General features: G+C 43.8%; 1 protein-coding gene and 1 long non-coding RNA gene across 3 annotated transcripts in view; one reads left to right on the top strand and one right to left on the bottom strand.

The window, feature by feature from the left end:
* Positions 1-1,034: 1,034 nt before the first annotated feature.
* On the bottom strand, positions 1,035-5,149 carry LOC134174839 (uncharacterized). The gene is made up of 3 exons (XR_009968808.1): positions 4,081-5,149; positions 3,368-3,506; positions 1,035-1,736 (listed from the first exon to the last, which is right to left on the bottom strand). It is a non-coding gene; the product is annotated as an uncharacterized LOC134174839 (long non-coding RNA).
* A 4,707-nt stretch (positions 5,150-9,856) lies between these two features.
* GOLM1 (golgi membrane protein 1) overlaps positions 9,857-19,442 on the top strand; it is a 35,563-nt gene continuing 25,977 nt past the window's right edge. The window contains exons 1-3 of one of the 2 annotated variants that reach the window (XM_062640342.1): positions 9,857-10,140; positions 17,338-17,517; positions 18,664-18,843. In XM_062640342.1, coding sequence (XP_062496326.1) covers positions 17,389-17,517; positions 18,664-18,843 — 309 coding nt within the window. In that variant the 5' untranslated portion in view covers positions 9,857-10,140; positions 17,338-17,388. The remainder of the gene's footprint in view (positions 10,141-17,337; positions 17,518-18,663; positions 18,844-19,442) is intronic. The other variant, XM_062640334.1, reaches the window with a different exon arrangement.

Raw genomic sequence — 19,442 nt, forward strand, 5'->3', positions numbered from 1 at the left:
CTTAGGATCTTTAGGAGTAATAGTATACTAAAGCAGTTGACCTTACTCCTACCAAGACATGGCTAATGCCTTCTTGACTAGTCTGAATATTTGTGGAGCTCATATCTAACAATCTTTGGGAATATATGTGTTTGGATAGGAATGCTTTAGTGTACATGGGAAAATTTGGTTACAGCAGTTATGCATTACCTGTGCATTTGTATGTATGTGCAAATAACCATAGAGAAGGAAAAAAAAACTGACAAATTTGTGGGTGAACTCTTCAGGATCAAGATCATTAAACTGCTTGCTTTGCAAAGAGTAGCGAGATATTTATTTTTTTTCTTCTGACTGTAATTCCCTTTCTCACAAGACAAAGGCAGAAAAATTTGGAATTTGAAGTAAAGGCTATATCCACATCTCTAACACATGTGTTTGAACAGTGCAGATCAAAGAGCAGATCAGCTGCTTGCATGATCAACTGATTTACAATTACAGTTACAATCCATTTTACAGGCACTCGGGAATTCAGGCAACATACGAGATTGCATGGAATCAAGAAAAAGAAAGCTCTTTCTGTCTTACAGATGTACTCTACACCCAAGCAGCTGAGATAATAAATCTTAATTAACTAATAAACTTTCAAAAGGACCTGAAATAATCAAGCAGAGATTATTTAGCAGGGCCTGACCTATCTCTTCTTAATAGCCAGAACATGGCACACAAAAACGTTCCAGCTTTTTCCCCAGATGTTAGAAAGGTAAGTAATGAGCATACTTGTACTTCTGTTAATGAGAAAAGCACAATTCAGAATCATAAAATAATGTTTACAATAGAAAAGAGAAAGGGGGGGGGGAAGGTTTAGCATTAGCTTTATTCATTCCTGCCTTTCTACTCTGCTGGTGCCCTCAACATAAGAAGGACATGGAACTGTTGGAACAAGTCCAGAGGAGGGCCACGAGGATGATCAGGGGACTGCTGGAGCACCTCCCGTATGAAGACAGGCTGAGGAAGTTGGGGCTGCTTAGCCTGGAGAATAGAAGGCTACAAGGAGTTTTCTCTTCCACCATTTTACATACAGGACTGGACACAAACTGGAACCATTACCTGAGCACCTAGGGGTCTCTGGACAGATGCTGCAGCCATTTTCCCCCACCCATTTCCAGCTATTTGCAAAACCCAGCTTCAATCCTTGTTGCATTACCCTTTCCACTTCTCAAGCCACCAAATGCTTTCTTCTAGTAGCCTTTTCCTAGCCAAGAGAAAAGGGTATATACAACCAAACCCCCACCGTATATTGCAATAAGAGTTGCCCACCAAGGTGTGGGGGAAAGGCCCCACTGCAAACAAGTAAACTTTGTGACTAGCCCTTACAGTGCTGAAGGAAGGGCTGCTTTGGTGCATAGAAATAAATTAGCTGCCTTCAAACCCAGGAGCTTCACTGCATGTGTCCAGGGCTGTCTGTATCAATGCGGGGAATCAACAAATGGTTACCGGTGCCACAACCAGGGGTTTGGCTACTTCGACCATGGAACTCACTTTGAGAAACATGCTCTACTGGGGGCTGATGGGGTCCACCTTTGGAGAAAGGGAAGAGTGTCTTCAGCCACAGGCTTGCCAGGCTGCTGGAAGTGGCTTTCAACTAAAGTTGCTGGGGGAAGGGAACCTCACTTCATCTCACTCCTACCAGTCTGATTCTGGTGCCAATAGGAGATGCCTAGAGCCTGGAGAGGGATCACAGGTCAGCAAAGGAGCACCTGAAGAGCAGTACAAAGGAATACCCGTCACTCCAGCCAGTAAGTAAGCCAGCTTCATCAGGGGCCCAACTGAAATGCCTCTAAGGCAATGGGCATAGCATGGGGAAAAGCAAGAGGAGTTAGGGAGGTGGACCAATGCCAACCTCGTGAAGTTCAACATGGCCAAGTGCAAGGTCCTACGCCTGGATCGGGGCAATCCCAGGCACAGCTACAGGTTGGGCAGAAAATGGACCGAGAGCAGCCCTGTAGAGAAGGACTTGGGGCTGTTGGTTGATGAGAAGCTCAACGTGAGCCAGCTTCAGTGTGCGCTCGCAGCCCAGAAAGCCAACCGTATCCAGGGCTGTATCAAAAGAAGCGTGACCAGCAGGTCGAAGGAGGTGATCCTGCCCCTCTCCTCTGCTCTTGTGAGACTCCACCTGTAGTGCTGTGTTCAGATCTGGGGACCCCAACACAGAGGGGCATGGACCTGCTTGAGTGACTCCAGAGGAGACCATGAAGATGATCAGAGGGCTGGAGCACCTCTCCTAAGGAGACAGGCTGAGGGAGTTGGCCTTGTTCAGCCTGGAGAAGACAAGGCTCCAAGAAGAACCTAGGGCAGCCTTCCAGTACTAAGGGGGCCAAAAAGAAAATTGAAGAGGAACTTTTACGAGGGCACGTAGTGACGGGACAAGGGGGAATGGCTTTAAACTGAGAGAGGGGAGATTCAGATTAGACATTAGGAGGGTGGTGTGGCACTGGCACAGGCTGCTCAGAACAGTTGTGGGTGCCCCATCCCTGGCAGTGTTCAAGGTCAGGCTGGACAGGGGTTTGAGGAACCTCACCTACTAGAAGGTGCCCCTGCCCACGGCAGAGGGGTTGGAACCGGGTGATCTTAAGGTCCTTTCCAACCCTAAGTGTTCTATGATTCTATAGCCAGTCAAGTCCTATCCTTCACTGAAGAAACATCAATAATTCACATGCCAAGGCAACGGCATGATCTGAAATTTCCTTCTCAGGACTGCCCCTGACCTCTCTACTCCAGGAAGAAAGAGTCAGCTGCCATGCAGTCACTCTATGTGGCAAGCCTGCCCTACCCTAATGAGCCTTCTCGTGTCACATGGTCCTTTGACTCAGAATATCCAAAAGCAAATACCTGAGACATTTGATCTTCCCCTTGTCCCCACACTAAAAGGCTGACATTACGATTCCTGTGAAAATTTATAGCCAATGCACCTCAAAGACCTTTGGACTACAGTATCTTACAGCTCGTTGCTACTCTGAAGTGTTAAAAATTAATCCTCATCTTTAACACACATCTGCAACATACAAAGCAACTAAGTCCTTTACAAAGTCAAAGGGAGCTGTCAGCCAAAGCTCAGCAGCGTAAATATTCTTTAAGAGGCTCCACACCACTCCTAACATCACCTCTCAAATTCTGCCCCTCTCAGAGATACAGATTTGAAGTCTCCTGCAGAACCTTTTGCCTGTTCTGTCCTTGCAATCACTCCGTTTCTCATCGATCCCAAATATCCAACAAATGTGAAGGAAATCAGTGCAAAACTTACTGAGGTTGGCTAAGGTTAGCTGGAGATAGTGGAAAACTGCCCAGGAATTACAAACGAAAATATTTTTAAGAAATTACCCAACCATACCTGGCTATTTTTTTTCAAATCTTCTGATACGTCTTTGTTTTCTTTGATTTGTGGAACATCAGTAACCTTTTTTGTAAGCTCATCTATCCTTTCTTCACATTGTTCTTTTAATTCTTTCATCTGGTTGATGCATTGTGACCTGGAGAAAACAAAAAGGTAAGCAGCTGTCAACTGTCATCCACACTCTTCTAAAATGTCAAAATATTCTTTTCTAAAATGATCTTTTTTATTATTATTTTATTACTTTTTTTTAGTCCTACTAGCTGTGCTTATATTTGAGAAGTCAGAAGTAAGAAATGGGATGTTAATCTAAGTCCTAGGGACAAACATGTTGTGAAGATGGTGAAGTTCCTTCCACTGAAAGAAATTTATTTAAACTGCTTTTGTTAGACCAGCTCAACAAGCTACATGAATTTTCTTGTCTTCCACTAACCTGTCAATTTCAACAAGTCAGGATCAATTTTCATCCTTGAAGCATTTCTAGGCAACAGAAATGAGTATTTGGAGTTTAGCTAGGAAGGGGAAACAGCAAGGTACTGGCCGAAATAAAACATTGATGTAAGCCACTGCTAGCAAAGACAACACCCTTTCTCAGTATTTCACTGAAGTGCAGTGCTGGAAGACTTAACAGAGCATACATTACAGAAACGGAGTTAACCAGTAGTTCCAAAAGCATTTCCTAAAGATGCAAGTATCCTATATCTTTTACATACTTTCAGTAGTTACACAATGCCATTAGTGCCTTAACCTGTGTGACACCAGAGGTCTTGTGTTTGCAGCTCTGCAGTCTGCCTGCCCCCCACAGCTCCATAACCTCCAGGTAAGCCCTAGGCTGTTGCAGAAGGGTTTTTCCTGAATCTGCCAGGGCAGTGTTTTCCCCTTTGTGCCTGTGCAAACCCCAGGTCAAGCTGGGTTTTTCAGAGTAAATGGCTGCCATTAGGAAAAAAAAATCACCTCTTCTCCCCCACTCTCTTCATAACCTGTTTGGAACTTTCTGTTTATATTAGCAGAAGAACAAAACCCAGTGGATAACAAAGCAGGTAAGCATTACACCATAACAGACATGCAGAAGGCTGAGAAACCAGTCCTCACAGGACCCCAAGTATGCTTTTGATCCCATTGTGAACAGTAACAAGCAATAGTGTGTTTGAGTGGGGATGAAAAGTGTATCACGCTAGGACAAAACGTGGTGAAAAACCTTTTCTGTCAGCACCCACTGCTCTGGAAAGCATGCCCAAGGAAGAGGCTTGGCTGGAGACCATGCTGTTTCACTAACAGTGGCAGAGGAGTTTGTTGTGGTTTTTTAAACTTCTTTTCCTTTCTCTCATTTTTTTCCCCTCTGAGATAACTTTGAGTTCTATGTATACCATCAGTTACAGACTCTGCAAATACATCGTTCTGCATGCAAAACCTTTCTTGGCATCCCTTGTGCAACAGTATGGTCAATATACTGCAAATTTTACCTCCCCTTCCCTAAGAGAGAACGGAGATGAGTATCTTCTGAGGCTAGTTCTGGCAGTGTTAGTACCTCTATTGTGGCAGCAGTTGGTCCAGATGCGCATATTCCATTTCTCACGTTGCAAGTAAGCTACTGCCTAATCCAAAGGAATTCTCAGGCCATGCGCCCTCTACAACAGCAAGTCATTCTTACTGCACTTTCATCCTTCTCCACCCTGCTTTTTAACAGCAAACTACCTGTTCTGTAGCTCACATCCAACAAGGAAGGAGACTGGCAGATAGGCACGCTATGAACTGGCAAATTAATTACCTTTATTGCCTCCTCTTTTTGACTAGACATTACTCTAAAGTCTTATTTTGATAATGCTAATACATGAAGGAGTCACCAGAGTAAGTAGTCCTTCCTAAGCCAGTGAACATCAGAGACAATAAAACAACACAGGCTGGACTTAAGCACACGTTCACTAATTTCTAGGAAATAAAAGAGCATCAGAATACCTGCACCTCAGTCTGCAAGCTTGAGAAAGCTGCCGTATACAGACAACCTGAAGCTGGAGATAGTGCAACCTCTCGCAAATGCCTTTTCATCCCACAACACACATGAAAATAAAGTTCATTTAACGTCTGTGGCAAATCCTCACCCTTTTAAATTTATTATCTGTGAAGGCTTGTAAAAGGGGTTTCTGGAGACTGGAATGCTCTACCCATGCATACAACAACTTCTGAAGCACAAGAACAGCACTAGTTTCTCCAATTCATCCTACCAATATGACGCAGTTCAAATTGCAAACCCAGCACTTTAAATTCAGACTCTTTAACATGTTTTCTTCTCTAGAGTTAATTTCTGTGATAAACAGCTCACCTGTGCACACACGAAGGAGATAAGTCAATACCCTGCCCCCACCCCCGCCCAGCTGCTCTCAGGCCCATCACAGCAACCATCAGCCCAACCGAGGCCCACTTCCGAGAGCCCAAAAGAGCACAGAGGCATAAGGGCAGTGGGGAGCCTAAGATACAGACTCAGACATCCTGTCCAGACCATCCCACAGGCCCAGGGCTGACTCCAGTCAGCCTCAGCCCTTGTGCCAGTGTGAAACCCACCAAGATGAGTCAACAGGACCAAGGCATGTCCTGCCCAGGGTAGGGGACACAGAATGGGTGCAAGGGCAGAACATGTCAGGATCACACAAGACATATTATGGGACCATAAGCAGCGGAAGTGATGGATCTCTGACAGGAACAAACACGCAAAAAGAGAGAGAAGGCGATAAACATGAACTGCACGTAAACACATTGCTGGTCGGTGTGCTTGGCTGGCCTTGCCCTGCACCTGATCAGGACAGGCTGTGCCACTTTTTATTAAATGCCTTTTTAATTCTTCCCTGTTTAGTGTGTGTGCGAATGTATGAAGGCACGAGGGCAGCAAGCGGAGTCAGATCAAGGTGGGAGGACGATGCCTGGATGGTGCCAGCCAGTACGTATGCACGTGAGCACGGTTTGCACTAGCAGACCCCTCCTTAGAGCAGGGTGACGGTACTGGTGGTGTTCATGCTCATGTGCTGCATGTGTCCATGTTAACCTGCATACCTGACCATGTACAGGCGTGCTCTGCATGCACAGGAACACATGCGCAGTCTCTCCCCTCCAGGAGCTTTCTTCATTCCTGCCTTTCTACTCTGCTGGTGCCCTCAACATAAGAAGGACATGGAAGGGTTGGAACAAGTCCAGAGGAGGGCCATGAGGATGATCAGGGCACTGGAGCACCTCCTGTATGAAGACAGGCTGAGAAAATTGGGGCTGCTCAGCCTAGAGAAGAGAAGGCTGCGTGGAGACCTCATAGCAGCCTTCCAGTATCTGAAGGGGGCCTATAGGGATGCTGGAGAGGGACTCTTCCTTAGGGACTGTAGTGATAGGACAAGGGGGAATGGCTTCAAACTTAAACAGGAGAAGTTTAGCTTGGATATAAGGAAGAAATTTTTTCCTGTTGGGGTGGTGAGGCACTGGAATGGGTTGCCCAAGGAAGTTGTGACTGCTCCATCCCTGGCAGTGTTCAAGGCCAGGTTGGACAGAGCATGGGGCAACATGTCTAGTGTGTGGTGTCCCTGCCCATGGCAGGGAGTTTGGAATTAGATGATTTTAAGGTCCTTTCCAACCCTAACCATCCTATGATTCTATGATTCTTGGAGGTATCAGAAAGACCCCATAAAGCACAGACACATGACACTGGGCTCAGAATACCTAAAAACGTACGCGTCAAACAGTTATATGTCACGTCACCCCTTGGAAACACTGTGCTCCCACGCTTCAGAACACTCTTTCGCATAGATTAACTCTCCTGGTTTATTTGTCCGGGAGTTCAAGTAAAACCAGATGTACTATATCCATAGCATCGACTGCAAAGTACTTTGTAGTTTGGCTCTTTTCTCTTTAGGGACATTTTAACGTCTATCAAAACCTACCACAGTTTCTGTTCAGAGTCCTAGAAACAACCAAACAAAACTGGTATAATAAAGGCATGCTGAATAGTGTTACCTTTCATGGAGTAACACTCAATTTTTAAAAAAATAGGTACTACCATCAGTTTTAATATTTCTGACACAGATAAAACTATGTTTTTTCTTTCACCATTGATTAATTTGCTGACTTACAATTTTGGCACATGAATGCACCCTCATTTCAGTGCTCTGCCATATGCATATGTCAATAATCACACATCTACTGCTGCGTTTCCAGTTAATCTAATGATAAATAGCTAGTGTTATACAGGTTTGGGTGCTTTTAATCCTTCCTTCTCAAAACACATTTGATTTTCTTACTTCACTTTAAACAGTAGTTTTGATTTTCAAAACTGCCTCTGGAACAGTTTCCAATTACTCAGGCAATCAACCTGCAGCAGCCTTCTGCAAATTGCTTTACTTCCAGACTGTGCTATTCACGCACAGTATTTTGGCAGTGGCAAGTCCTAGTATGAAGAGCTTTCAAGTACAAATCTGTCTTCCTTCTTAAGGTCAGCTCTGTTCTGGGTTGTGAAGCCCTGTCCTGTGAAGCCCATGTAAGGAATCTCTTATCAAGTGTATTGATTCTAGCATTGGTCCCAAGAGATCTTGCTGACCGTCAACTTTTCTGCTGTGTAAGGTATAGAGGTGTGATTCCTATTGGCTTCAAAGCAGTGCTAGAACGTAGTTCTGAAAGACCATCATAGGATTGTGAATATATAGTAAATAGGAAACCATGCTGAGTGGCCTGGATACTATATGCCATCCATAAACCAAAATTCTTTGCTTTACCACATTTGCATTTAAAGACAAAACCTGCATTTTTGTTAGTTCTCTGTTAAAATATATGGTGATAAATTTTTTAACTGAAGAGATATTTTCATTAATTTGCACATTCTACTAATTTTTGTGCAAGATAACATAGTTGTAGTTTGAAGTATTAATTAGTAGGGAAATAAATGATGGCTGTGAAAATTAAATAGAGCAGTTGGGGTTTTTATGCAAGAACCGTTGCAGCATCTGAACCTTTCTCAGCTGGTATTTTCTGAAACACTGTTACGTGATGACTGCCGATAAATATTTTGAACTGGTTCTGTCACCCTGAATGTGTTTAAACATTCTTCTAATTGCTCTTGGCAAACTACAAAGTGATGTATTTTTTTTTACTCAGTTAAGTGAATTTCTTCTCATTGGATCCATACTGCAGACACTCTCCCTATTTAATGAGTTAGGCTTTACAGTCAATAAGGTTTTGAGATTTGTTGGCCATTTCTGTTTCTAAATGATCTCCTCCACAATCCTCTGGACAGAACCAGAAGATTGTCTTACCTCAAGACAACCTCATGTGACAGGGAAAAACATGGGGTTATGCCTCTAGAATTTTAGATGCCTGTAAGCAAGCAGGGCAAAATTATTCAGTCAGTGGTCCCTGATTGCCTGAGGCTGCAGACAGTCCTCATTTTTTTTTCTGCTTGCAATTCTTCTTAATGAGTATTTTTATTGGCGTTTATTTTTAATGTCTTATTATGATGAATGAGCTGTTTTCTGAGTCTCAGTGTGTTTTATGAATATCAACAAACAGTTCAGTTCCCTAAACATCTGAAACACTTTTTAGTCAAATTGTAATTCTAGACCTTGAATATACTGGGCTACTAAACAAGGATCCACTTTTCCTTAAAAACTGAAACAGGAGGAAAAAAGCTCCCACTTGGGAAATCACACAACTGTCTAACCAGGGGTATGTGATCCCGTGGCTTTGAACTTGCAATAAATATGTCTGTTTCTGAGCTAGACAAAGCTACTGTACATGTTGTTAAAAAAAACCAAACCAAACCAAACCAAACCAAACCTGTTCTTTCCCATGAAAAAGCTAAAATTCAGGTGTTACACTGATCAATTTTTGAATAGTCTTCAAGGACCGGAAGAGAGGCTCATTTCACACTCAGCACTATCTTCTGACATGGTAGATCATTTTTGTTAAGTTTGTGATTTTTGTTAAGTTAGAAATTTCTATTTTTTGTTTGTTCTACCATGTCATGTCATTAAGGAAACTGATCTAGAAGCAGTAGCTTCTCCCATAGATTAATAAATTCTCCTCCATTTCTTAGCCTACAACTGCCTTTGCTCCTTTCCTACCACCCTTCCTTTTTGTTTGCTTTTTTTTTTGGCGTTGACGTTTTGAACAAAGAAAATACACACTTCATCCATTTGACTGTCAAAAGTAAGTACTAAAACAACCTTCCTGAGCTTTATTTCATTCGTCCCCGATTTCGGACACACAGCTTTCCCCACTCGTCTCTTTCCAGAAACCCAAACGCCTATGATGAGGACTGGGAATTCGGACCCCAGCTAAAGCGCTGGCCAAGGGCTCTGCCTGAGCTACCCGTACGGGAATCGCGGCTGGCGGGAGGACCGCACATGCCGCCGTTGCCCGGCAGTTCACCGCACGGCTCTGACACTGCCCCTACCCCGCAGCACAGCGCTGGTGTCCCCTCGGCGGCAGGCGCCAGCGGGACGCGGCGCTGGTGGCAGCCGCGAGGCGGCCCCTGGCCTCGGGTGCCTCGGGCAGGGGTAGGCGGCGGGCCGGGGCGGGGCTGGGCGAGGGCTGCCCGGGAGCTCCCGCTGCCCGTGAGGCCAGCAGGCTTCCTCTTCGTCCCACACTTCCTGCCAGCGCTGCCCTGCTGTGCCGAGGCGAGCCCTCCCGTCACTGCCCGCGGTGCCTCCGACCTCCGCTCTCTCTGGCAGCGGGCGCCGGGGATTGCGGGGGGCACGCCACCGGCCGCCGCCTTCCTGCTCGACGCGGCGGCTCGGGAAGTTGAGGTGAGCGGCCGCGGTCCCCGCCGTTGCCTGTTGGGCTGGGCTGGGGGCTGCTGCGGCCGGGCCTGCCTGGAGTCCCGTTCCCCGCACGGCGGCCTGTGCCGCGGCTGGGGCAGGCGGCCGGCGGGGACTGGCGGCGGGGCGTGAGGGACCCCGGGCCGCGGCCTGCCGCCCGTCCTTTGGCTGGCGCTGCCCGCCGGGCTGGGCTCGGCCGGGTCCAGCAGCGGCGGGTGGCGAGCGGCGGCGCCGGCGCGGGGTGTGCGAGGCGGCCGGCGAGATGCGGCCAGGGCGGGCCCCGTCCCGCGGGAGCTCGCCGCTCGCCGTAGGTGGATGGCAGGTTCGTCTGGGCTTCGCCTGCGAGCATACCTGGCACTAACGGCGCTTTATTGCAGTACTTTGTCGTTCTTTGTTCAGTCAGTCTTCCCTTTTTGGGTCTTTAACGTAGAGAGAGGCGTGTTTAGCCCTGAACAGTTCTGGTAGGTAGAAATGGAGGTAGACAGACCTCCACAGTGGAGGTAGAAACGATGATGTTAGAAATCAGAAAGGGCCGTAACAAGGTAGGGCGTGAGGTAATCTCCTCCAGGCTCAACGGTAGAGGTGGGACCAGATGGCCTTTCCGGGTGCCTTCCAACCAGGGCTGTGACCTGAAACTGTTCACCCCCTTCTACCTCTTTCTTCTGAGCCAGTTTTGCTTAAGCGGCTCCCTTCTTTTCCTCCCCAGTAGGCAGAGCTGTGGGGTTCTCACTCCCGCTGGGATGGCTGGTGGCTGTTAACAAGTTCGTGCCTCCAGAGCCGTTCCCATTTATGCTTGGCGAAGTGTTTCACCCACCTCCTCAGAAATTTTCGTTCAGCTGCTGGTTAGACAGCAAACACTGTGTTTGTTTAAGGCACCCTGGAGGCTAACCTCACTTTGCTTTGTTGGATTCCCTTGTCACCTTCCAGATGTAACTGGTCATGTTTGTAATTAACCTGGCCCCTGTGTTGACTCCTTTAAGATGACGCCTCATGTTACATCTTGATAGAACTTTGCTCATGAAGAGCTATTTGCAATCTTTATTTTTTACTTTTCTAGGGGGAGGTTTATGTGTTTTACAACGAAACCATACATGTAGTGTTACAGAGGTGGGAGGACAGGAGCATAGTGGTTTTCTCACCACATACTTAGATGTACTATACTCCATTTCCTAATGTTGGTGGGGTTTTTAAGATCAAGAGGGTGTCCTATTAATGGTGATCCTAACAAGATAGTTCATGTTCTATGGGAAAAATACTGGCAACAGAATATTTTCCTTAAAATAAATGGAACGCTTTGAAGAAATGATGAGATCATTCTGGTATATGAGCTGCTTGTGTGAGTTTGTTTTCATGCACAGTATTTTCAGGCAGTTATAGTATTGTCAACAATTACACCTAGACAGCATGTCCAGAAACTTCAGATATGGGTATTTTAGAAGATTTTCTCAAGTTAACTTTGGTCAACTAACTTCCTTAATCAGAATCAATACCTGCCTTAAATCTCTAGCATCTGGTTAGCTACACACCTCTTTGGGGATATCTCTTTAATCAGATAAAGATCAGGACATTGTGGGTGTTGGTTATAGTTTCTTGTAGTCATTTGAAAGATGAGATACTTCCTGAGCTGAAAAATAATTAATGGACGAGTGGTAACAGTCATCCTCCCCCTGAAAAGATAATGCTTCTTCAGTATCTTCATATTTTTCTGCTCTGTTACTTCTAGTTGAAAATGCATTAGAAAAGGAAGACCTTTTCTGAGCTGAGTGTCTAATGACGGTTATTCCTGAGAAGGGCGAGAGTGCAGCTGCTCAGTGTGTTGTGCTGCAAATGCTTCTCCCCTTCCTGTGAAAAGTAACTTGGTAATTTGAACAAATAGTGACTCAATGACATCCTGTGGCATCCGTGTTTGATTTTTTCTGGGGGTGGTTGCTGCTTTGAAGTGAGCCAGTCGTTCAAAGAACAGAAGTTTGAAAAGTGGCTGGAGCTGAGTGTTCCAGGAGGTTTTGTCGATTTGTTTGGTTTTGGTTTTGTGTTTTTTGGTTTGTTTGGTGGTTGGGTGTTTTTTTTTTTTTTAATTTGTTTGGATGTTTGAGCCTGCAGTTTGTGGATTCCTGTGCATGGTATTTAGAAAGTCTGTGGTCAGCACGCTTGAGTTCATTATACAAACTTCAAATCTCCATTGGAAGAGCATTTGTCTGACCTTTTCTGACTTGCTAACTCGAAAAAAAACATCCCTAGTGTTGCTGCAGAGGATGATGAGAAACCTACTGTGTTTTGTCTCTGACCCCTGTAAAGCAGTCAGGGCACCCTTGAAAGCCTGAAGGTTGCTGTGGGACTGTGAATGGTGATACTTTGGGTAACATCCAACTGTGAGTGAGACCCAACAACTGGATTTCTCTCTCAGGGATGATCACTACTGCATGTTAACCATATATAAAACTGAAAATAAAAGGTTTTGACTTATTTTTATAACCTCTCCATTTCAACCCACGCCCAAAATATCACCTTGTTTTGAAGACTGGGTGCACAAATATTTGCTCTATGTCTGATTCACTTTCCTAAGAATTACGTTTTTAAAAGCTTTGATTAATTATTATTTAAATAAAATCCAATTTCTGCTATCTTTTAGTCTGATTTAGTCATGTCTGGGTATAACTAGCTAACTGTTGTAAGGGGAAGAGGTTTTGATTAGCTTGCTTGGTAAAGCTAGTATACTTTTATTCAAACAGTCAGACATAAGAATTTTCATAGAAACATAGAATGGTTTGGATCGGAGGACACCTTACGGATCATCTAGTTCCAACCCTCTCTGCCATAGGACAGATGATTTCTTCCAGAGTCTTGTTGAGAAATTTGGGATGAATCTGCAAAAGGTGGGAATAGCCCTATAGTCTGTCTGCAGCAGTCCCTGGATTGGAGGAGATTTCCTCAGCCTGGACAGAGTGGTTGCCTGTTAGCAGGTCTGGTTGGATGGGGTTGTGGATCCTCTCAGTGCTGTCTGGTACCCCTCGGGTCCTTGTTGTTTTTTCAGTCCCTTTTGCCTCAGGTTATGGCCCTGCCTTTCCAAAGGGGGTTTACTAAGGCTCTGTCCATAATCCAAGCAGCAGACCTCCAAGGAAGATGTGCCTTCATTTTTCAGTGGCTGCTCCATCTGTACATGGCCTTCATGTGCTGCTCTGGCTTATGCAAGCTAGGTGGTGAAGGAGACAGTGGGTAGGCAGCTATGCAGGCAGGGGTTAAGGGACACCTTTTGCTTCCCACTCTGTCTACATGCTGCTTTGATGGAATTTTTATCTGTTCTGCTTATTCCTGCCTGGCAGGTGTTGTGCAGATACGCAGAGCTGGATCTTGCGAACAGAGGGACTTGGTTTTCCTTCTGGAAATCTGAAATGCAAAAATCGTTTTGCTCTGTCTTTGCCTTGAATGTCTTAGTCTTCAGACTTTGTCAGCGTGGTTGTTAGTTATCTGTAGTGGAAGATCACTGAATATTAGCTATCCTACTTCAGGTGAGTATAATAAAAGAAGGAATTGATCAGACAGACTGATAATGTATTAATATGGGAAATAAAAGTGTGCTGTGTGTTAATTTGCTTGAATATTTCAGAGGCTAAAATATCTCCCTCTTGATGAAGCATTAGTAAGTTGGCAAAACAGAAGAATGAAATCTGCTGTTCAAAATTCTGGAATTTTATGCTTTACCAAATGTAGAGCATTATGCACAAGATACAGCATCTCATTTTCACATCTGTAGTAAACATTCATGAATGATATATTCCTTCATGTTGAGTAAAATAATTTTCTTACCCATAAAATCATAAATGTATTTTATTTTCAACTCTGATAACTGTGCCAAACCAGATGTTTCCTGGAAAACAGCATGTACAAATAATTCCCATGTAAATGTGCTTACTGAGCTGATTTGCTTATCTGTCCTCCAAAATACATAGGATCATAGAACAGAATCATAGAATAGTTAGGGTTGGAAAGGACCTTAAGATCATCTAGTTCCAGCGCCCTTGCCATGAGCAGGGACGCCTCACACTAAGCCGTATCACCCAAGGCTCTCTCCAACCTGGATTTGAACACTGCCAGGGATGGAGCATTCACAACTTCCCTGGGCAACCCATTCCAGTGCCTCACCAACCTTACAGTAAAGTACTTCCTCCTAAATTCTGGTTCCTAAATTCTAACTCCCTAAATTCCTAACTTCCTAAATTCCTAATCTAACCTGAACTTCTCCTGTTTAAGTTTGATATTCCCCCTTGTGCTATGACTACAGGCCCTAATGAAGAGTCCCTCCCCAGCATCTTGATAGGCCCCCTTCAGATACTGGAGGGCTCTATGAGGTCTCCACCCAGCCTTCTCTTCTCCAGGCTGCTCCAGGATACATGTGTGTATATCCATGATACAAAGTTAAAAAGTTTTAATTTTTAAACTGATGAGAAAGGGAATATCAGTTTTGCAACTGAGGTAATGTTTTGGGTCTGCTCTATTTGGATAGAAGATCTTTCTTCGGGTTTCATCTCTTTCTTCTACATTTTGCCTTTCCTCCTGTTGAGTATAAAAATATATTCTCAATGAACATAAATTACTTAAGGACAAACAACACTGGATTTTCTAGAGAGAGCAATGTATCGCAGTCAAACATTCCATCAGGAAATCAATGCTTTCTTGCCTGCTTGTTTTTAATAGCTGAAAACAGTGGAAGAGTTCCTGAGACTGCGGGATTTGCGTACTCAGTAGGTATATCAGCATTCCTTTAACATGGTTTTGCACTTGTGCTTTAACCTACATGTTGAACTAATTGTTCTTCCTTTGAACAATATAGTTTGCTTTTAGCTCTGAAGATTGAGCTAAATAGCTACTCCCACACATTTACCAGTATTAAATTCCAGTGCAAGTTGTTACTGCTGATAATATAGATGACTTTCTCTATTTCTGACCACTAGGAGGAAAATGCCAATTATTTTATTCAAGTAACACTTGGAATGACTCACTATATCTTGCAGTGCTATGTTTAGTATCTTTCCATGTTTTCAAGTGTATCAGCTAATATTCTTACAGTGAAGAACAGGATACAAATGACTTCATGGCAGGTTCCAATACACATTATTTGAAATGTAGTATTTTATTCCAGTAAACGAAAGTAAATTAAGTATCTTGTTCTTAGCTCATGTGGCAGTGCTGATCTTCCCCATTTTCCCCTCTCATTTTTGCCACTCTGGAGATCTGTGATTCTTGGTTTTCAGTGGATCTGTGTAAAGTAAGGCAGGTCTGTACTTCTCAGGTGCTCCTCTTAGGATGGCAAAGCAGGAGAATAGTCTGTGCAATATGTACGTATTTCTGCAGTTCCTGGATTTGTATTGGAAATTTGTGCATATCTCTGTGTGTCTTAGTCTACTGCATCTTGATTTTTTTTTGTTAAACAACAAAAGTGCATGGTCCCTCCTCATGCCTTTGCTTTTTCTGTTGATCCTTACTTCAGCTGCACATGGCCCCATGGGTGTCCACTGGAGCTCTACTGCATGTGTCAGTTTGCTCAAGTAGCTGAGGTTTCCTTAAGCAAGAATCTCAAGTGTTGGACCTGTGCAGTCATGCACGCTTGTTTTGGTTTGCTTTGGGGTTTTCTGTGGGTTTGATGTTTGTGTTGTTTCATTGTTTGTTTGTTGGTTTTTTTTTTGTATATGTGTGTGTGTGCATGTACACAAAGAGGCAGCATTTTCAGGAATCCATGTTTTACTCTTAGGGTCCATATGTACCCCATTCCCAAATACAAACACATTCACAGACTTTTCAGAGGACACATAGATTTGAGATTTTCACCAGTCTGACAGTATTGTGTACTCCCTGCTGAGGAAAGAACATGGGTTATATTTTAAACTGAATGCAAAGGGGATTTTGTGGAGGGTGCATGTGCAGACCTAGGTACAGGTGAGCTGTTAAAAGACTAAAGTGCTGGCCATAAGTAGAATCAGAATTTCTGGTACCTGCTACTTCTGGCATCACCTTCTTCCCCTGTGATTACAGTCTATGTGCATGTGAAACCCTTTGAGAGTTGCTATGATGTATTAATTTTTAAGTATATGACAACCTCTGAATTGCATCTGTAGGGAAAAAGTCAGTTTATTTAAAAGAATGTACCTTGAGAGGCTGTATAAGATATTAGTAGTAAATGTACCCATTTCAGATTTAGTTAATGCCTTTTGACGTATCTGTCTATGCTTGCTATCTGATTCATCTTCTGTGCTCATCTTCATGGGCTTTTGTCTGCAGGAGTACAAAAAGAGGAAACATTGATCTCAGTGTACAAGAGAGCAATCTATTATGAACTGTGCCCAAGGTTCCCAGTGGAGTTTGAGGATTCATTGAGCTACCTGCTATTACTCTCATTACGAGCAGATTTTATCATGTCACAGGATGAACATAGCCTATTTCAAACAGAATTGTGACTGCCCTTTGCTCACACTTTTATATCAAGATGGGCTGTTTTGCAGAAGCAGCCCAAGTGTCATAGCAACCAGTAGTACCCTTGGTGCTGCTCATTCGTTAAAGCAAGGTTATTTGTTTTTTGTTAGGATCAGAGACAGCAGCTGAGGATCAAAACCAGCATCATTTAATGTAATTTACCATGGTATTCATGGAGTGAATGCTAATTATTTTTATTTATTTATTTATTTGTATTATCCTTAAAGTAATTTGGTTCAATCTAATTTATTTATTTATAAACCTGGAAGCACAAGTTAATATTGTCAGAGGGAGTAAGTTGAAATTGCCTGAGTTTTGGAAGCAAAGTGCAAATTGCTCCTGAAACAGTGAGACTAGGCTTATTTTCTGACTAAAAGAGATAACAAGGAATTTATCCTCTGTCTGTAGACCAGTGTTACCTGACCACGTCTGGGTGTAATATATGATAAAAGCATGACTGGTTTGTTCTGTTCATTGCAGATTTTCATTATATTGCTAGGAATATTCAAGGCTTCCCCCTCAAGTCCATGTGAAGCTTTATGTACAAGGTGATGGCACAAGATGGCCTTTCTTAGTCTTTCAGATGGAAGTATCTAGACAGTGTGCCTTCCTGCCTGGATGTAGTCCCTTCAGCAGAGAGCAGTTTTGTTACTGCAGTAAGTTTCATTGCATGTATAAAGTAGCTGTAGTGGAGGATGCAATCTAATGTGCATATTTTAATTTGCAGGTTTCCACACTGTTGCGGTTATTTGGGTTTGTGCTTTTCCTGAAATGGTAGGACTAGGAAACAGCTGCCGAGGGATGAAGTCTCCACCTCTGCTTGTGGCTGCGCTCGTGGCGTGCATCATTGTTTTGGGCTTCAATTACTGGGTTGCAAGTTCTCGCAGCGTGGATCTGCAGGTAACTTGCCTGTTACTCTGCATGTCGTTGTGTACTTGTGTGGTTAAAAATATAGTCCGGAAGAAGGATGCTTCTCCTACATGTGGTGGGCAAGGAGCTTCAGCGTGTTGTAGGAGTTCTCATAAATACTACAGCTGCTTATCAGTAGTGGGAGCTGGGGTGGTAAAAGGAATTCTGATTTTTAGGTGAGGGAAACCCAGAACTTGAAAGCCTGCATATGTGGTACTTGTTACTTATGCTCACGCAAAGCATTCAGCTATCTTTCTAACTCTCCATTCCTAGAATCATAGAATAGTTTGGTTTGGAAGGGACCTTCAAAGGCCATGTGGTCTAGCCCTCCTACAATGAGCATGGACATCTTCAACTAGATCCGGTTGCCCAGAACCATATCCAGCCTTGGCCTTGAATGTCTCTAGGGATGGCGTGTCCACCATCTCTCCGGGCAACTTTTGCCAGTGTTTTACCACCCTTGTTGTAAAGAATATTTTCCTCACGCCCAACCTGATTCTCCCCTCTTTTGGTTTAAACCCATCACCCCTTGTCCTGTCTTAACAGCCCCTGCTAAGAAGCCTTATAGGCCCCTTTTAAGCACTGAAAGGTCACAATAAGGTCTCCGTGGAGTCTTCTCCAGGCCCAGTTCTCCTCTGCTTGTTGCTGCTCTTCGACCAGTCAAGAAGAAGGGTGATCTTTTGCTAATAAATGAGTCCTTCTCATATGTGTCTCTGTGTAACAGCTATATGTCACTTGTTTGTGCGAGTTAGGTAGTGTTGTCTTCCTCCTGCTTTTTTCCTAGTCTTCCGGGAAAACATACTGATTTGAGAGATGAATTTTCCCTCTGAGTTAGTTTAAGACCATCGCTGAAAAGTGCAGTGATGTCAGAATTGTTTGGATTAAATTCTTTTATCTTTAACTGAAATTTTTATAGTCTCTGCAGAATATACTGTACTGTTAATTTATTTAAACTGGGGAGAGTATGTCTATGTGTGTGGCAGGAGCCCCTGGCCAACACAACACTTTGATGACATTAGAATTGTTAGTTCTGTGAAATTGATATTCTTTGTATTGGAGAAGAGTCTATTGAGAATAGTCACTTTTCATTGGAGAATAGTAATTTCTATTTGCTTGGGCAAATTTGCTCTTTCTCAGGGTCGGATCATGGATCTGGAAGGTAAAGTCCGCCGTGCGGCAGCAGAGAGGGGTGCCGTGGAACTCAAGAAGAATGAATTCCAAGGGGAGCTAGAGAAACAGCGGCAGCAGATTGACAAAATCCAGTCCTTGCACAGCTTTCAGATGGAAAATGCCAACAAGCTACACCAGGAAGAGAAGGTAGGGCCCAGAGGTGTTTATACCTGGTCACAGTTTTCTGTGAGACTGTGGTTTACCAATACACTCTCTGCAACAGAATAAGGTTGCTCAAATGTTCCAGCTGATGGGCATACGGTCTGTGTTGGTGTGGCAAAACATTTATGTGTCATTGTCTGCTATTGCATGTTGAATGAACATTATAGCTTTCATTGTATAACACATGAAATGTTAGAAGTTACAAGTAGCAACACTGGAATAAAAACTCTCCCCCAGTTCACATGTTGGTGAAACTCACCATCTGTTTTGGCGTCTTTTTACATTCCAATTCTCTCCTGCAAGGAGTAAAAGCACATTCACGAGTTAAACAGAACGAAGAAACAAGCAAAAGGTAAGGAGAGGGCAAACAGAACTAAGTATTTGCTTAATTTTTGCTTAATTTACAGTCTCTTTTACGAGGGAAATATGGTTTAAGTTTTGTTTTTATAAGCAGATTTTCCTTTAGTCAAAAGTGTTAGGAGTCAGCTAACTGGACATGCTGGCCAGAGTTCACAGCATAGGGTGGATGTTGAGAGGTGCTGACAGGTGCTCACCCAGGCATTTTAACGAAGCTTGGTGGATGA

The sequence above is a fragment of the Pezoporus occidentalis genome, unplaced genomic scaffold, assembly GCF_034315485.1.
Source record: "Pezoporus occidentalis ecotype Australia unplaced genomic scaffold, CSIRO_AGI_Poc_V1 ctg117, whole genome shotgun sequence".
Lineage (NCBI taxonomy): Eukaryota > Metazoa > Chordata > Aves > Psittaciformes > Psittacidae > Pezoporus > Pezoporus occidentalis.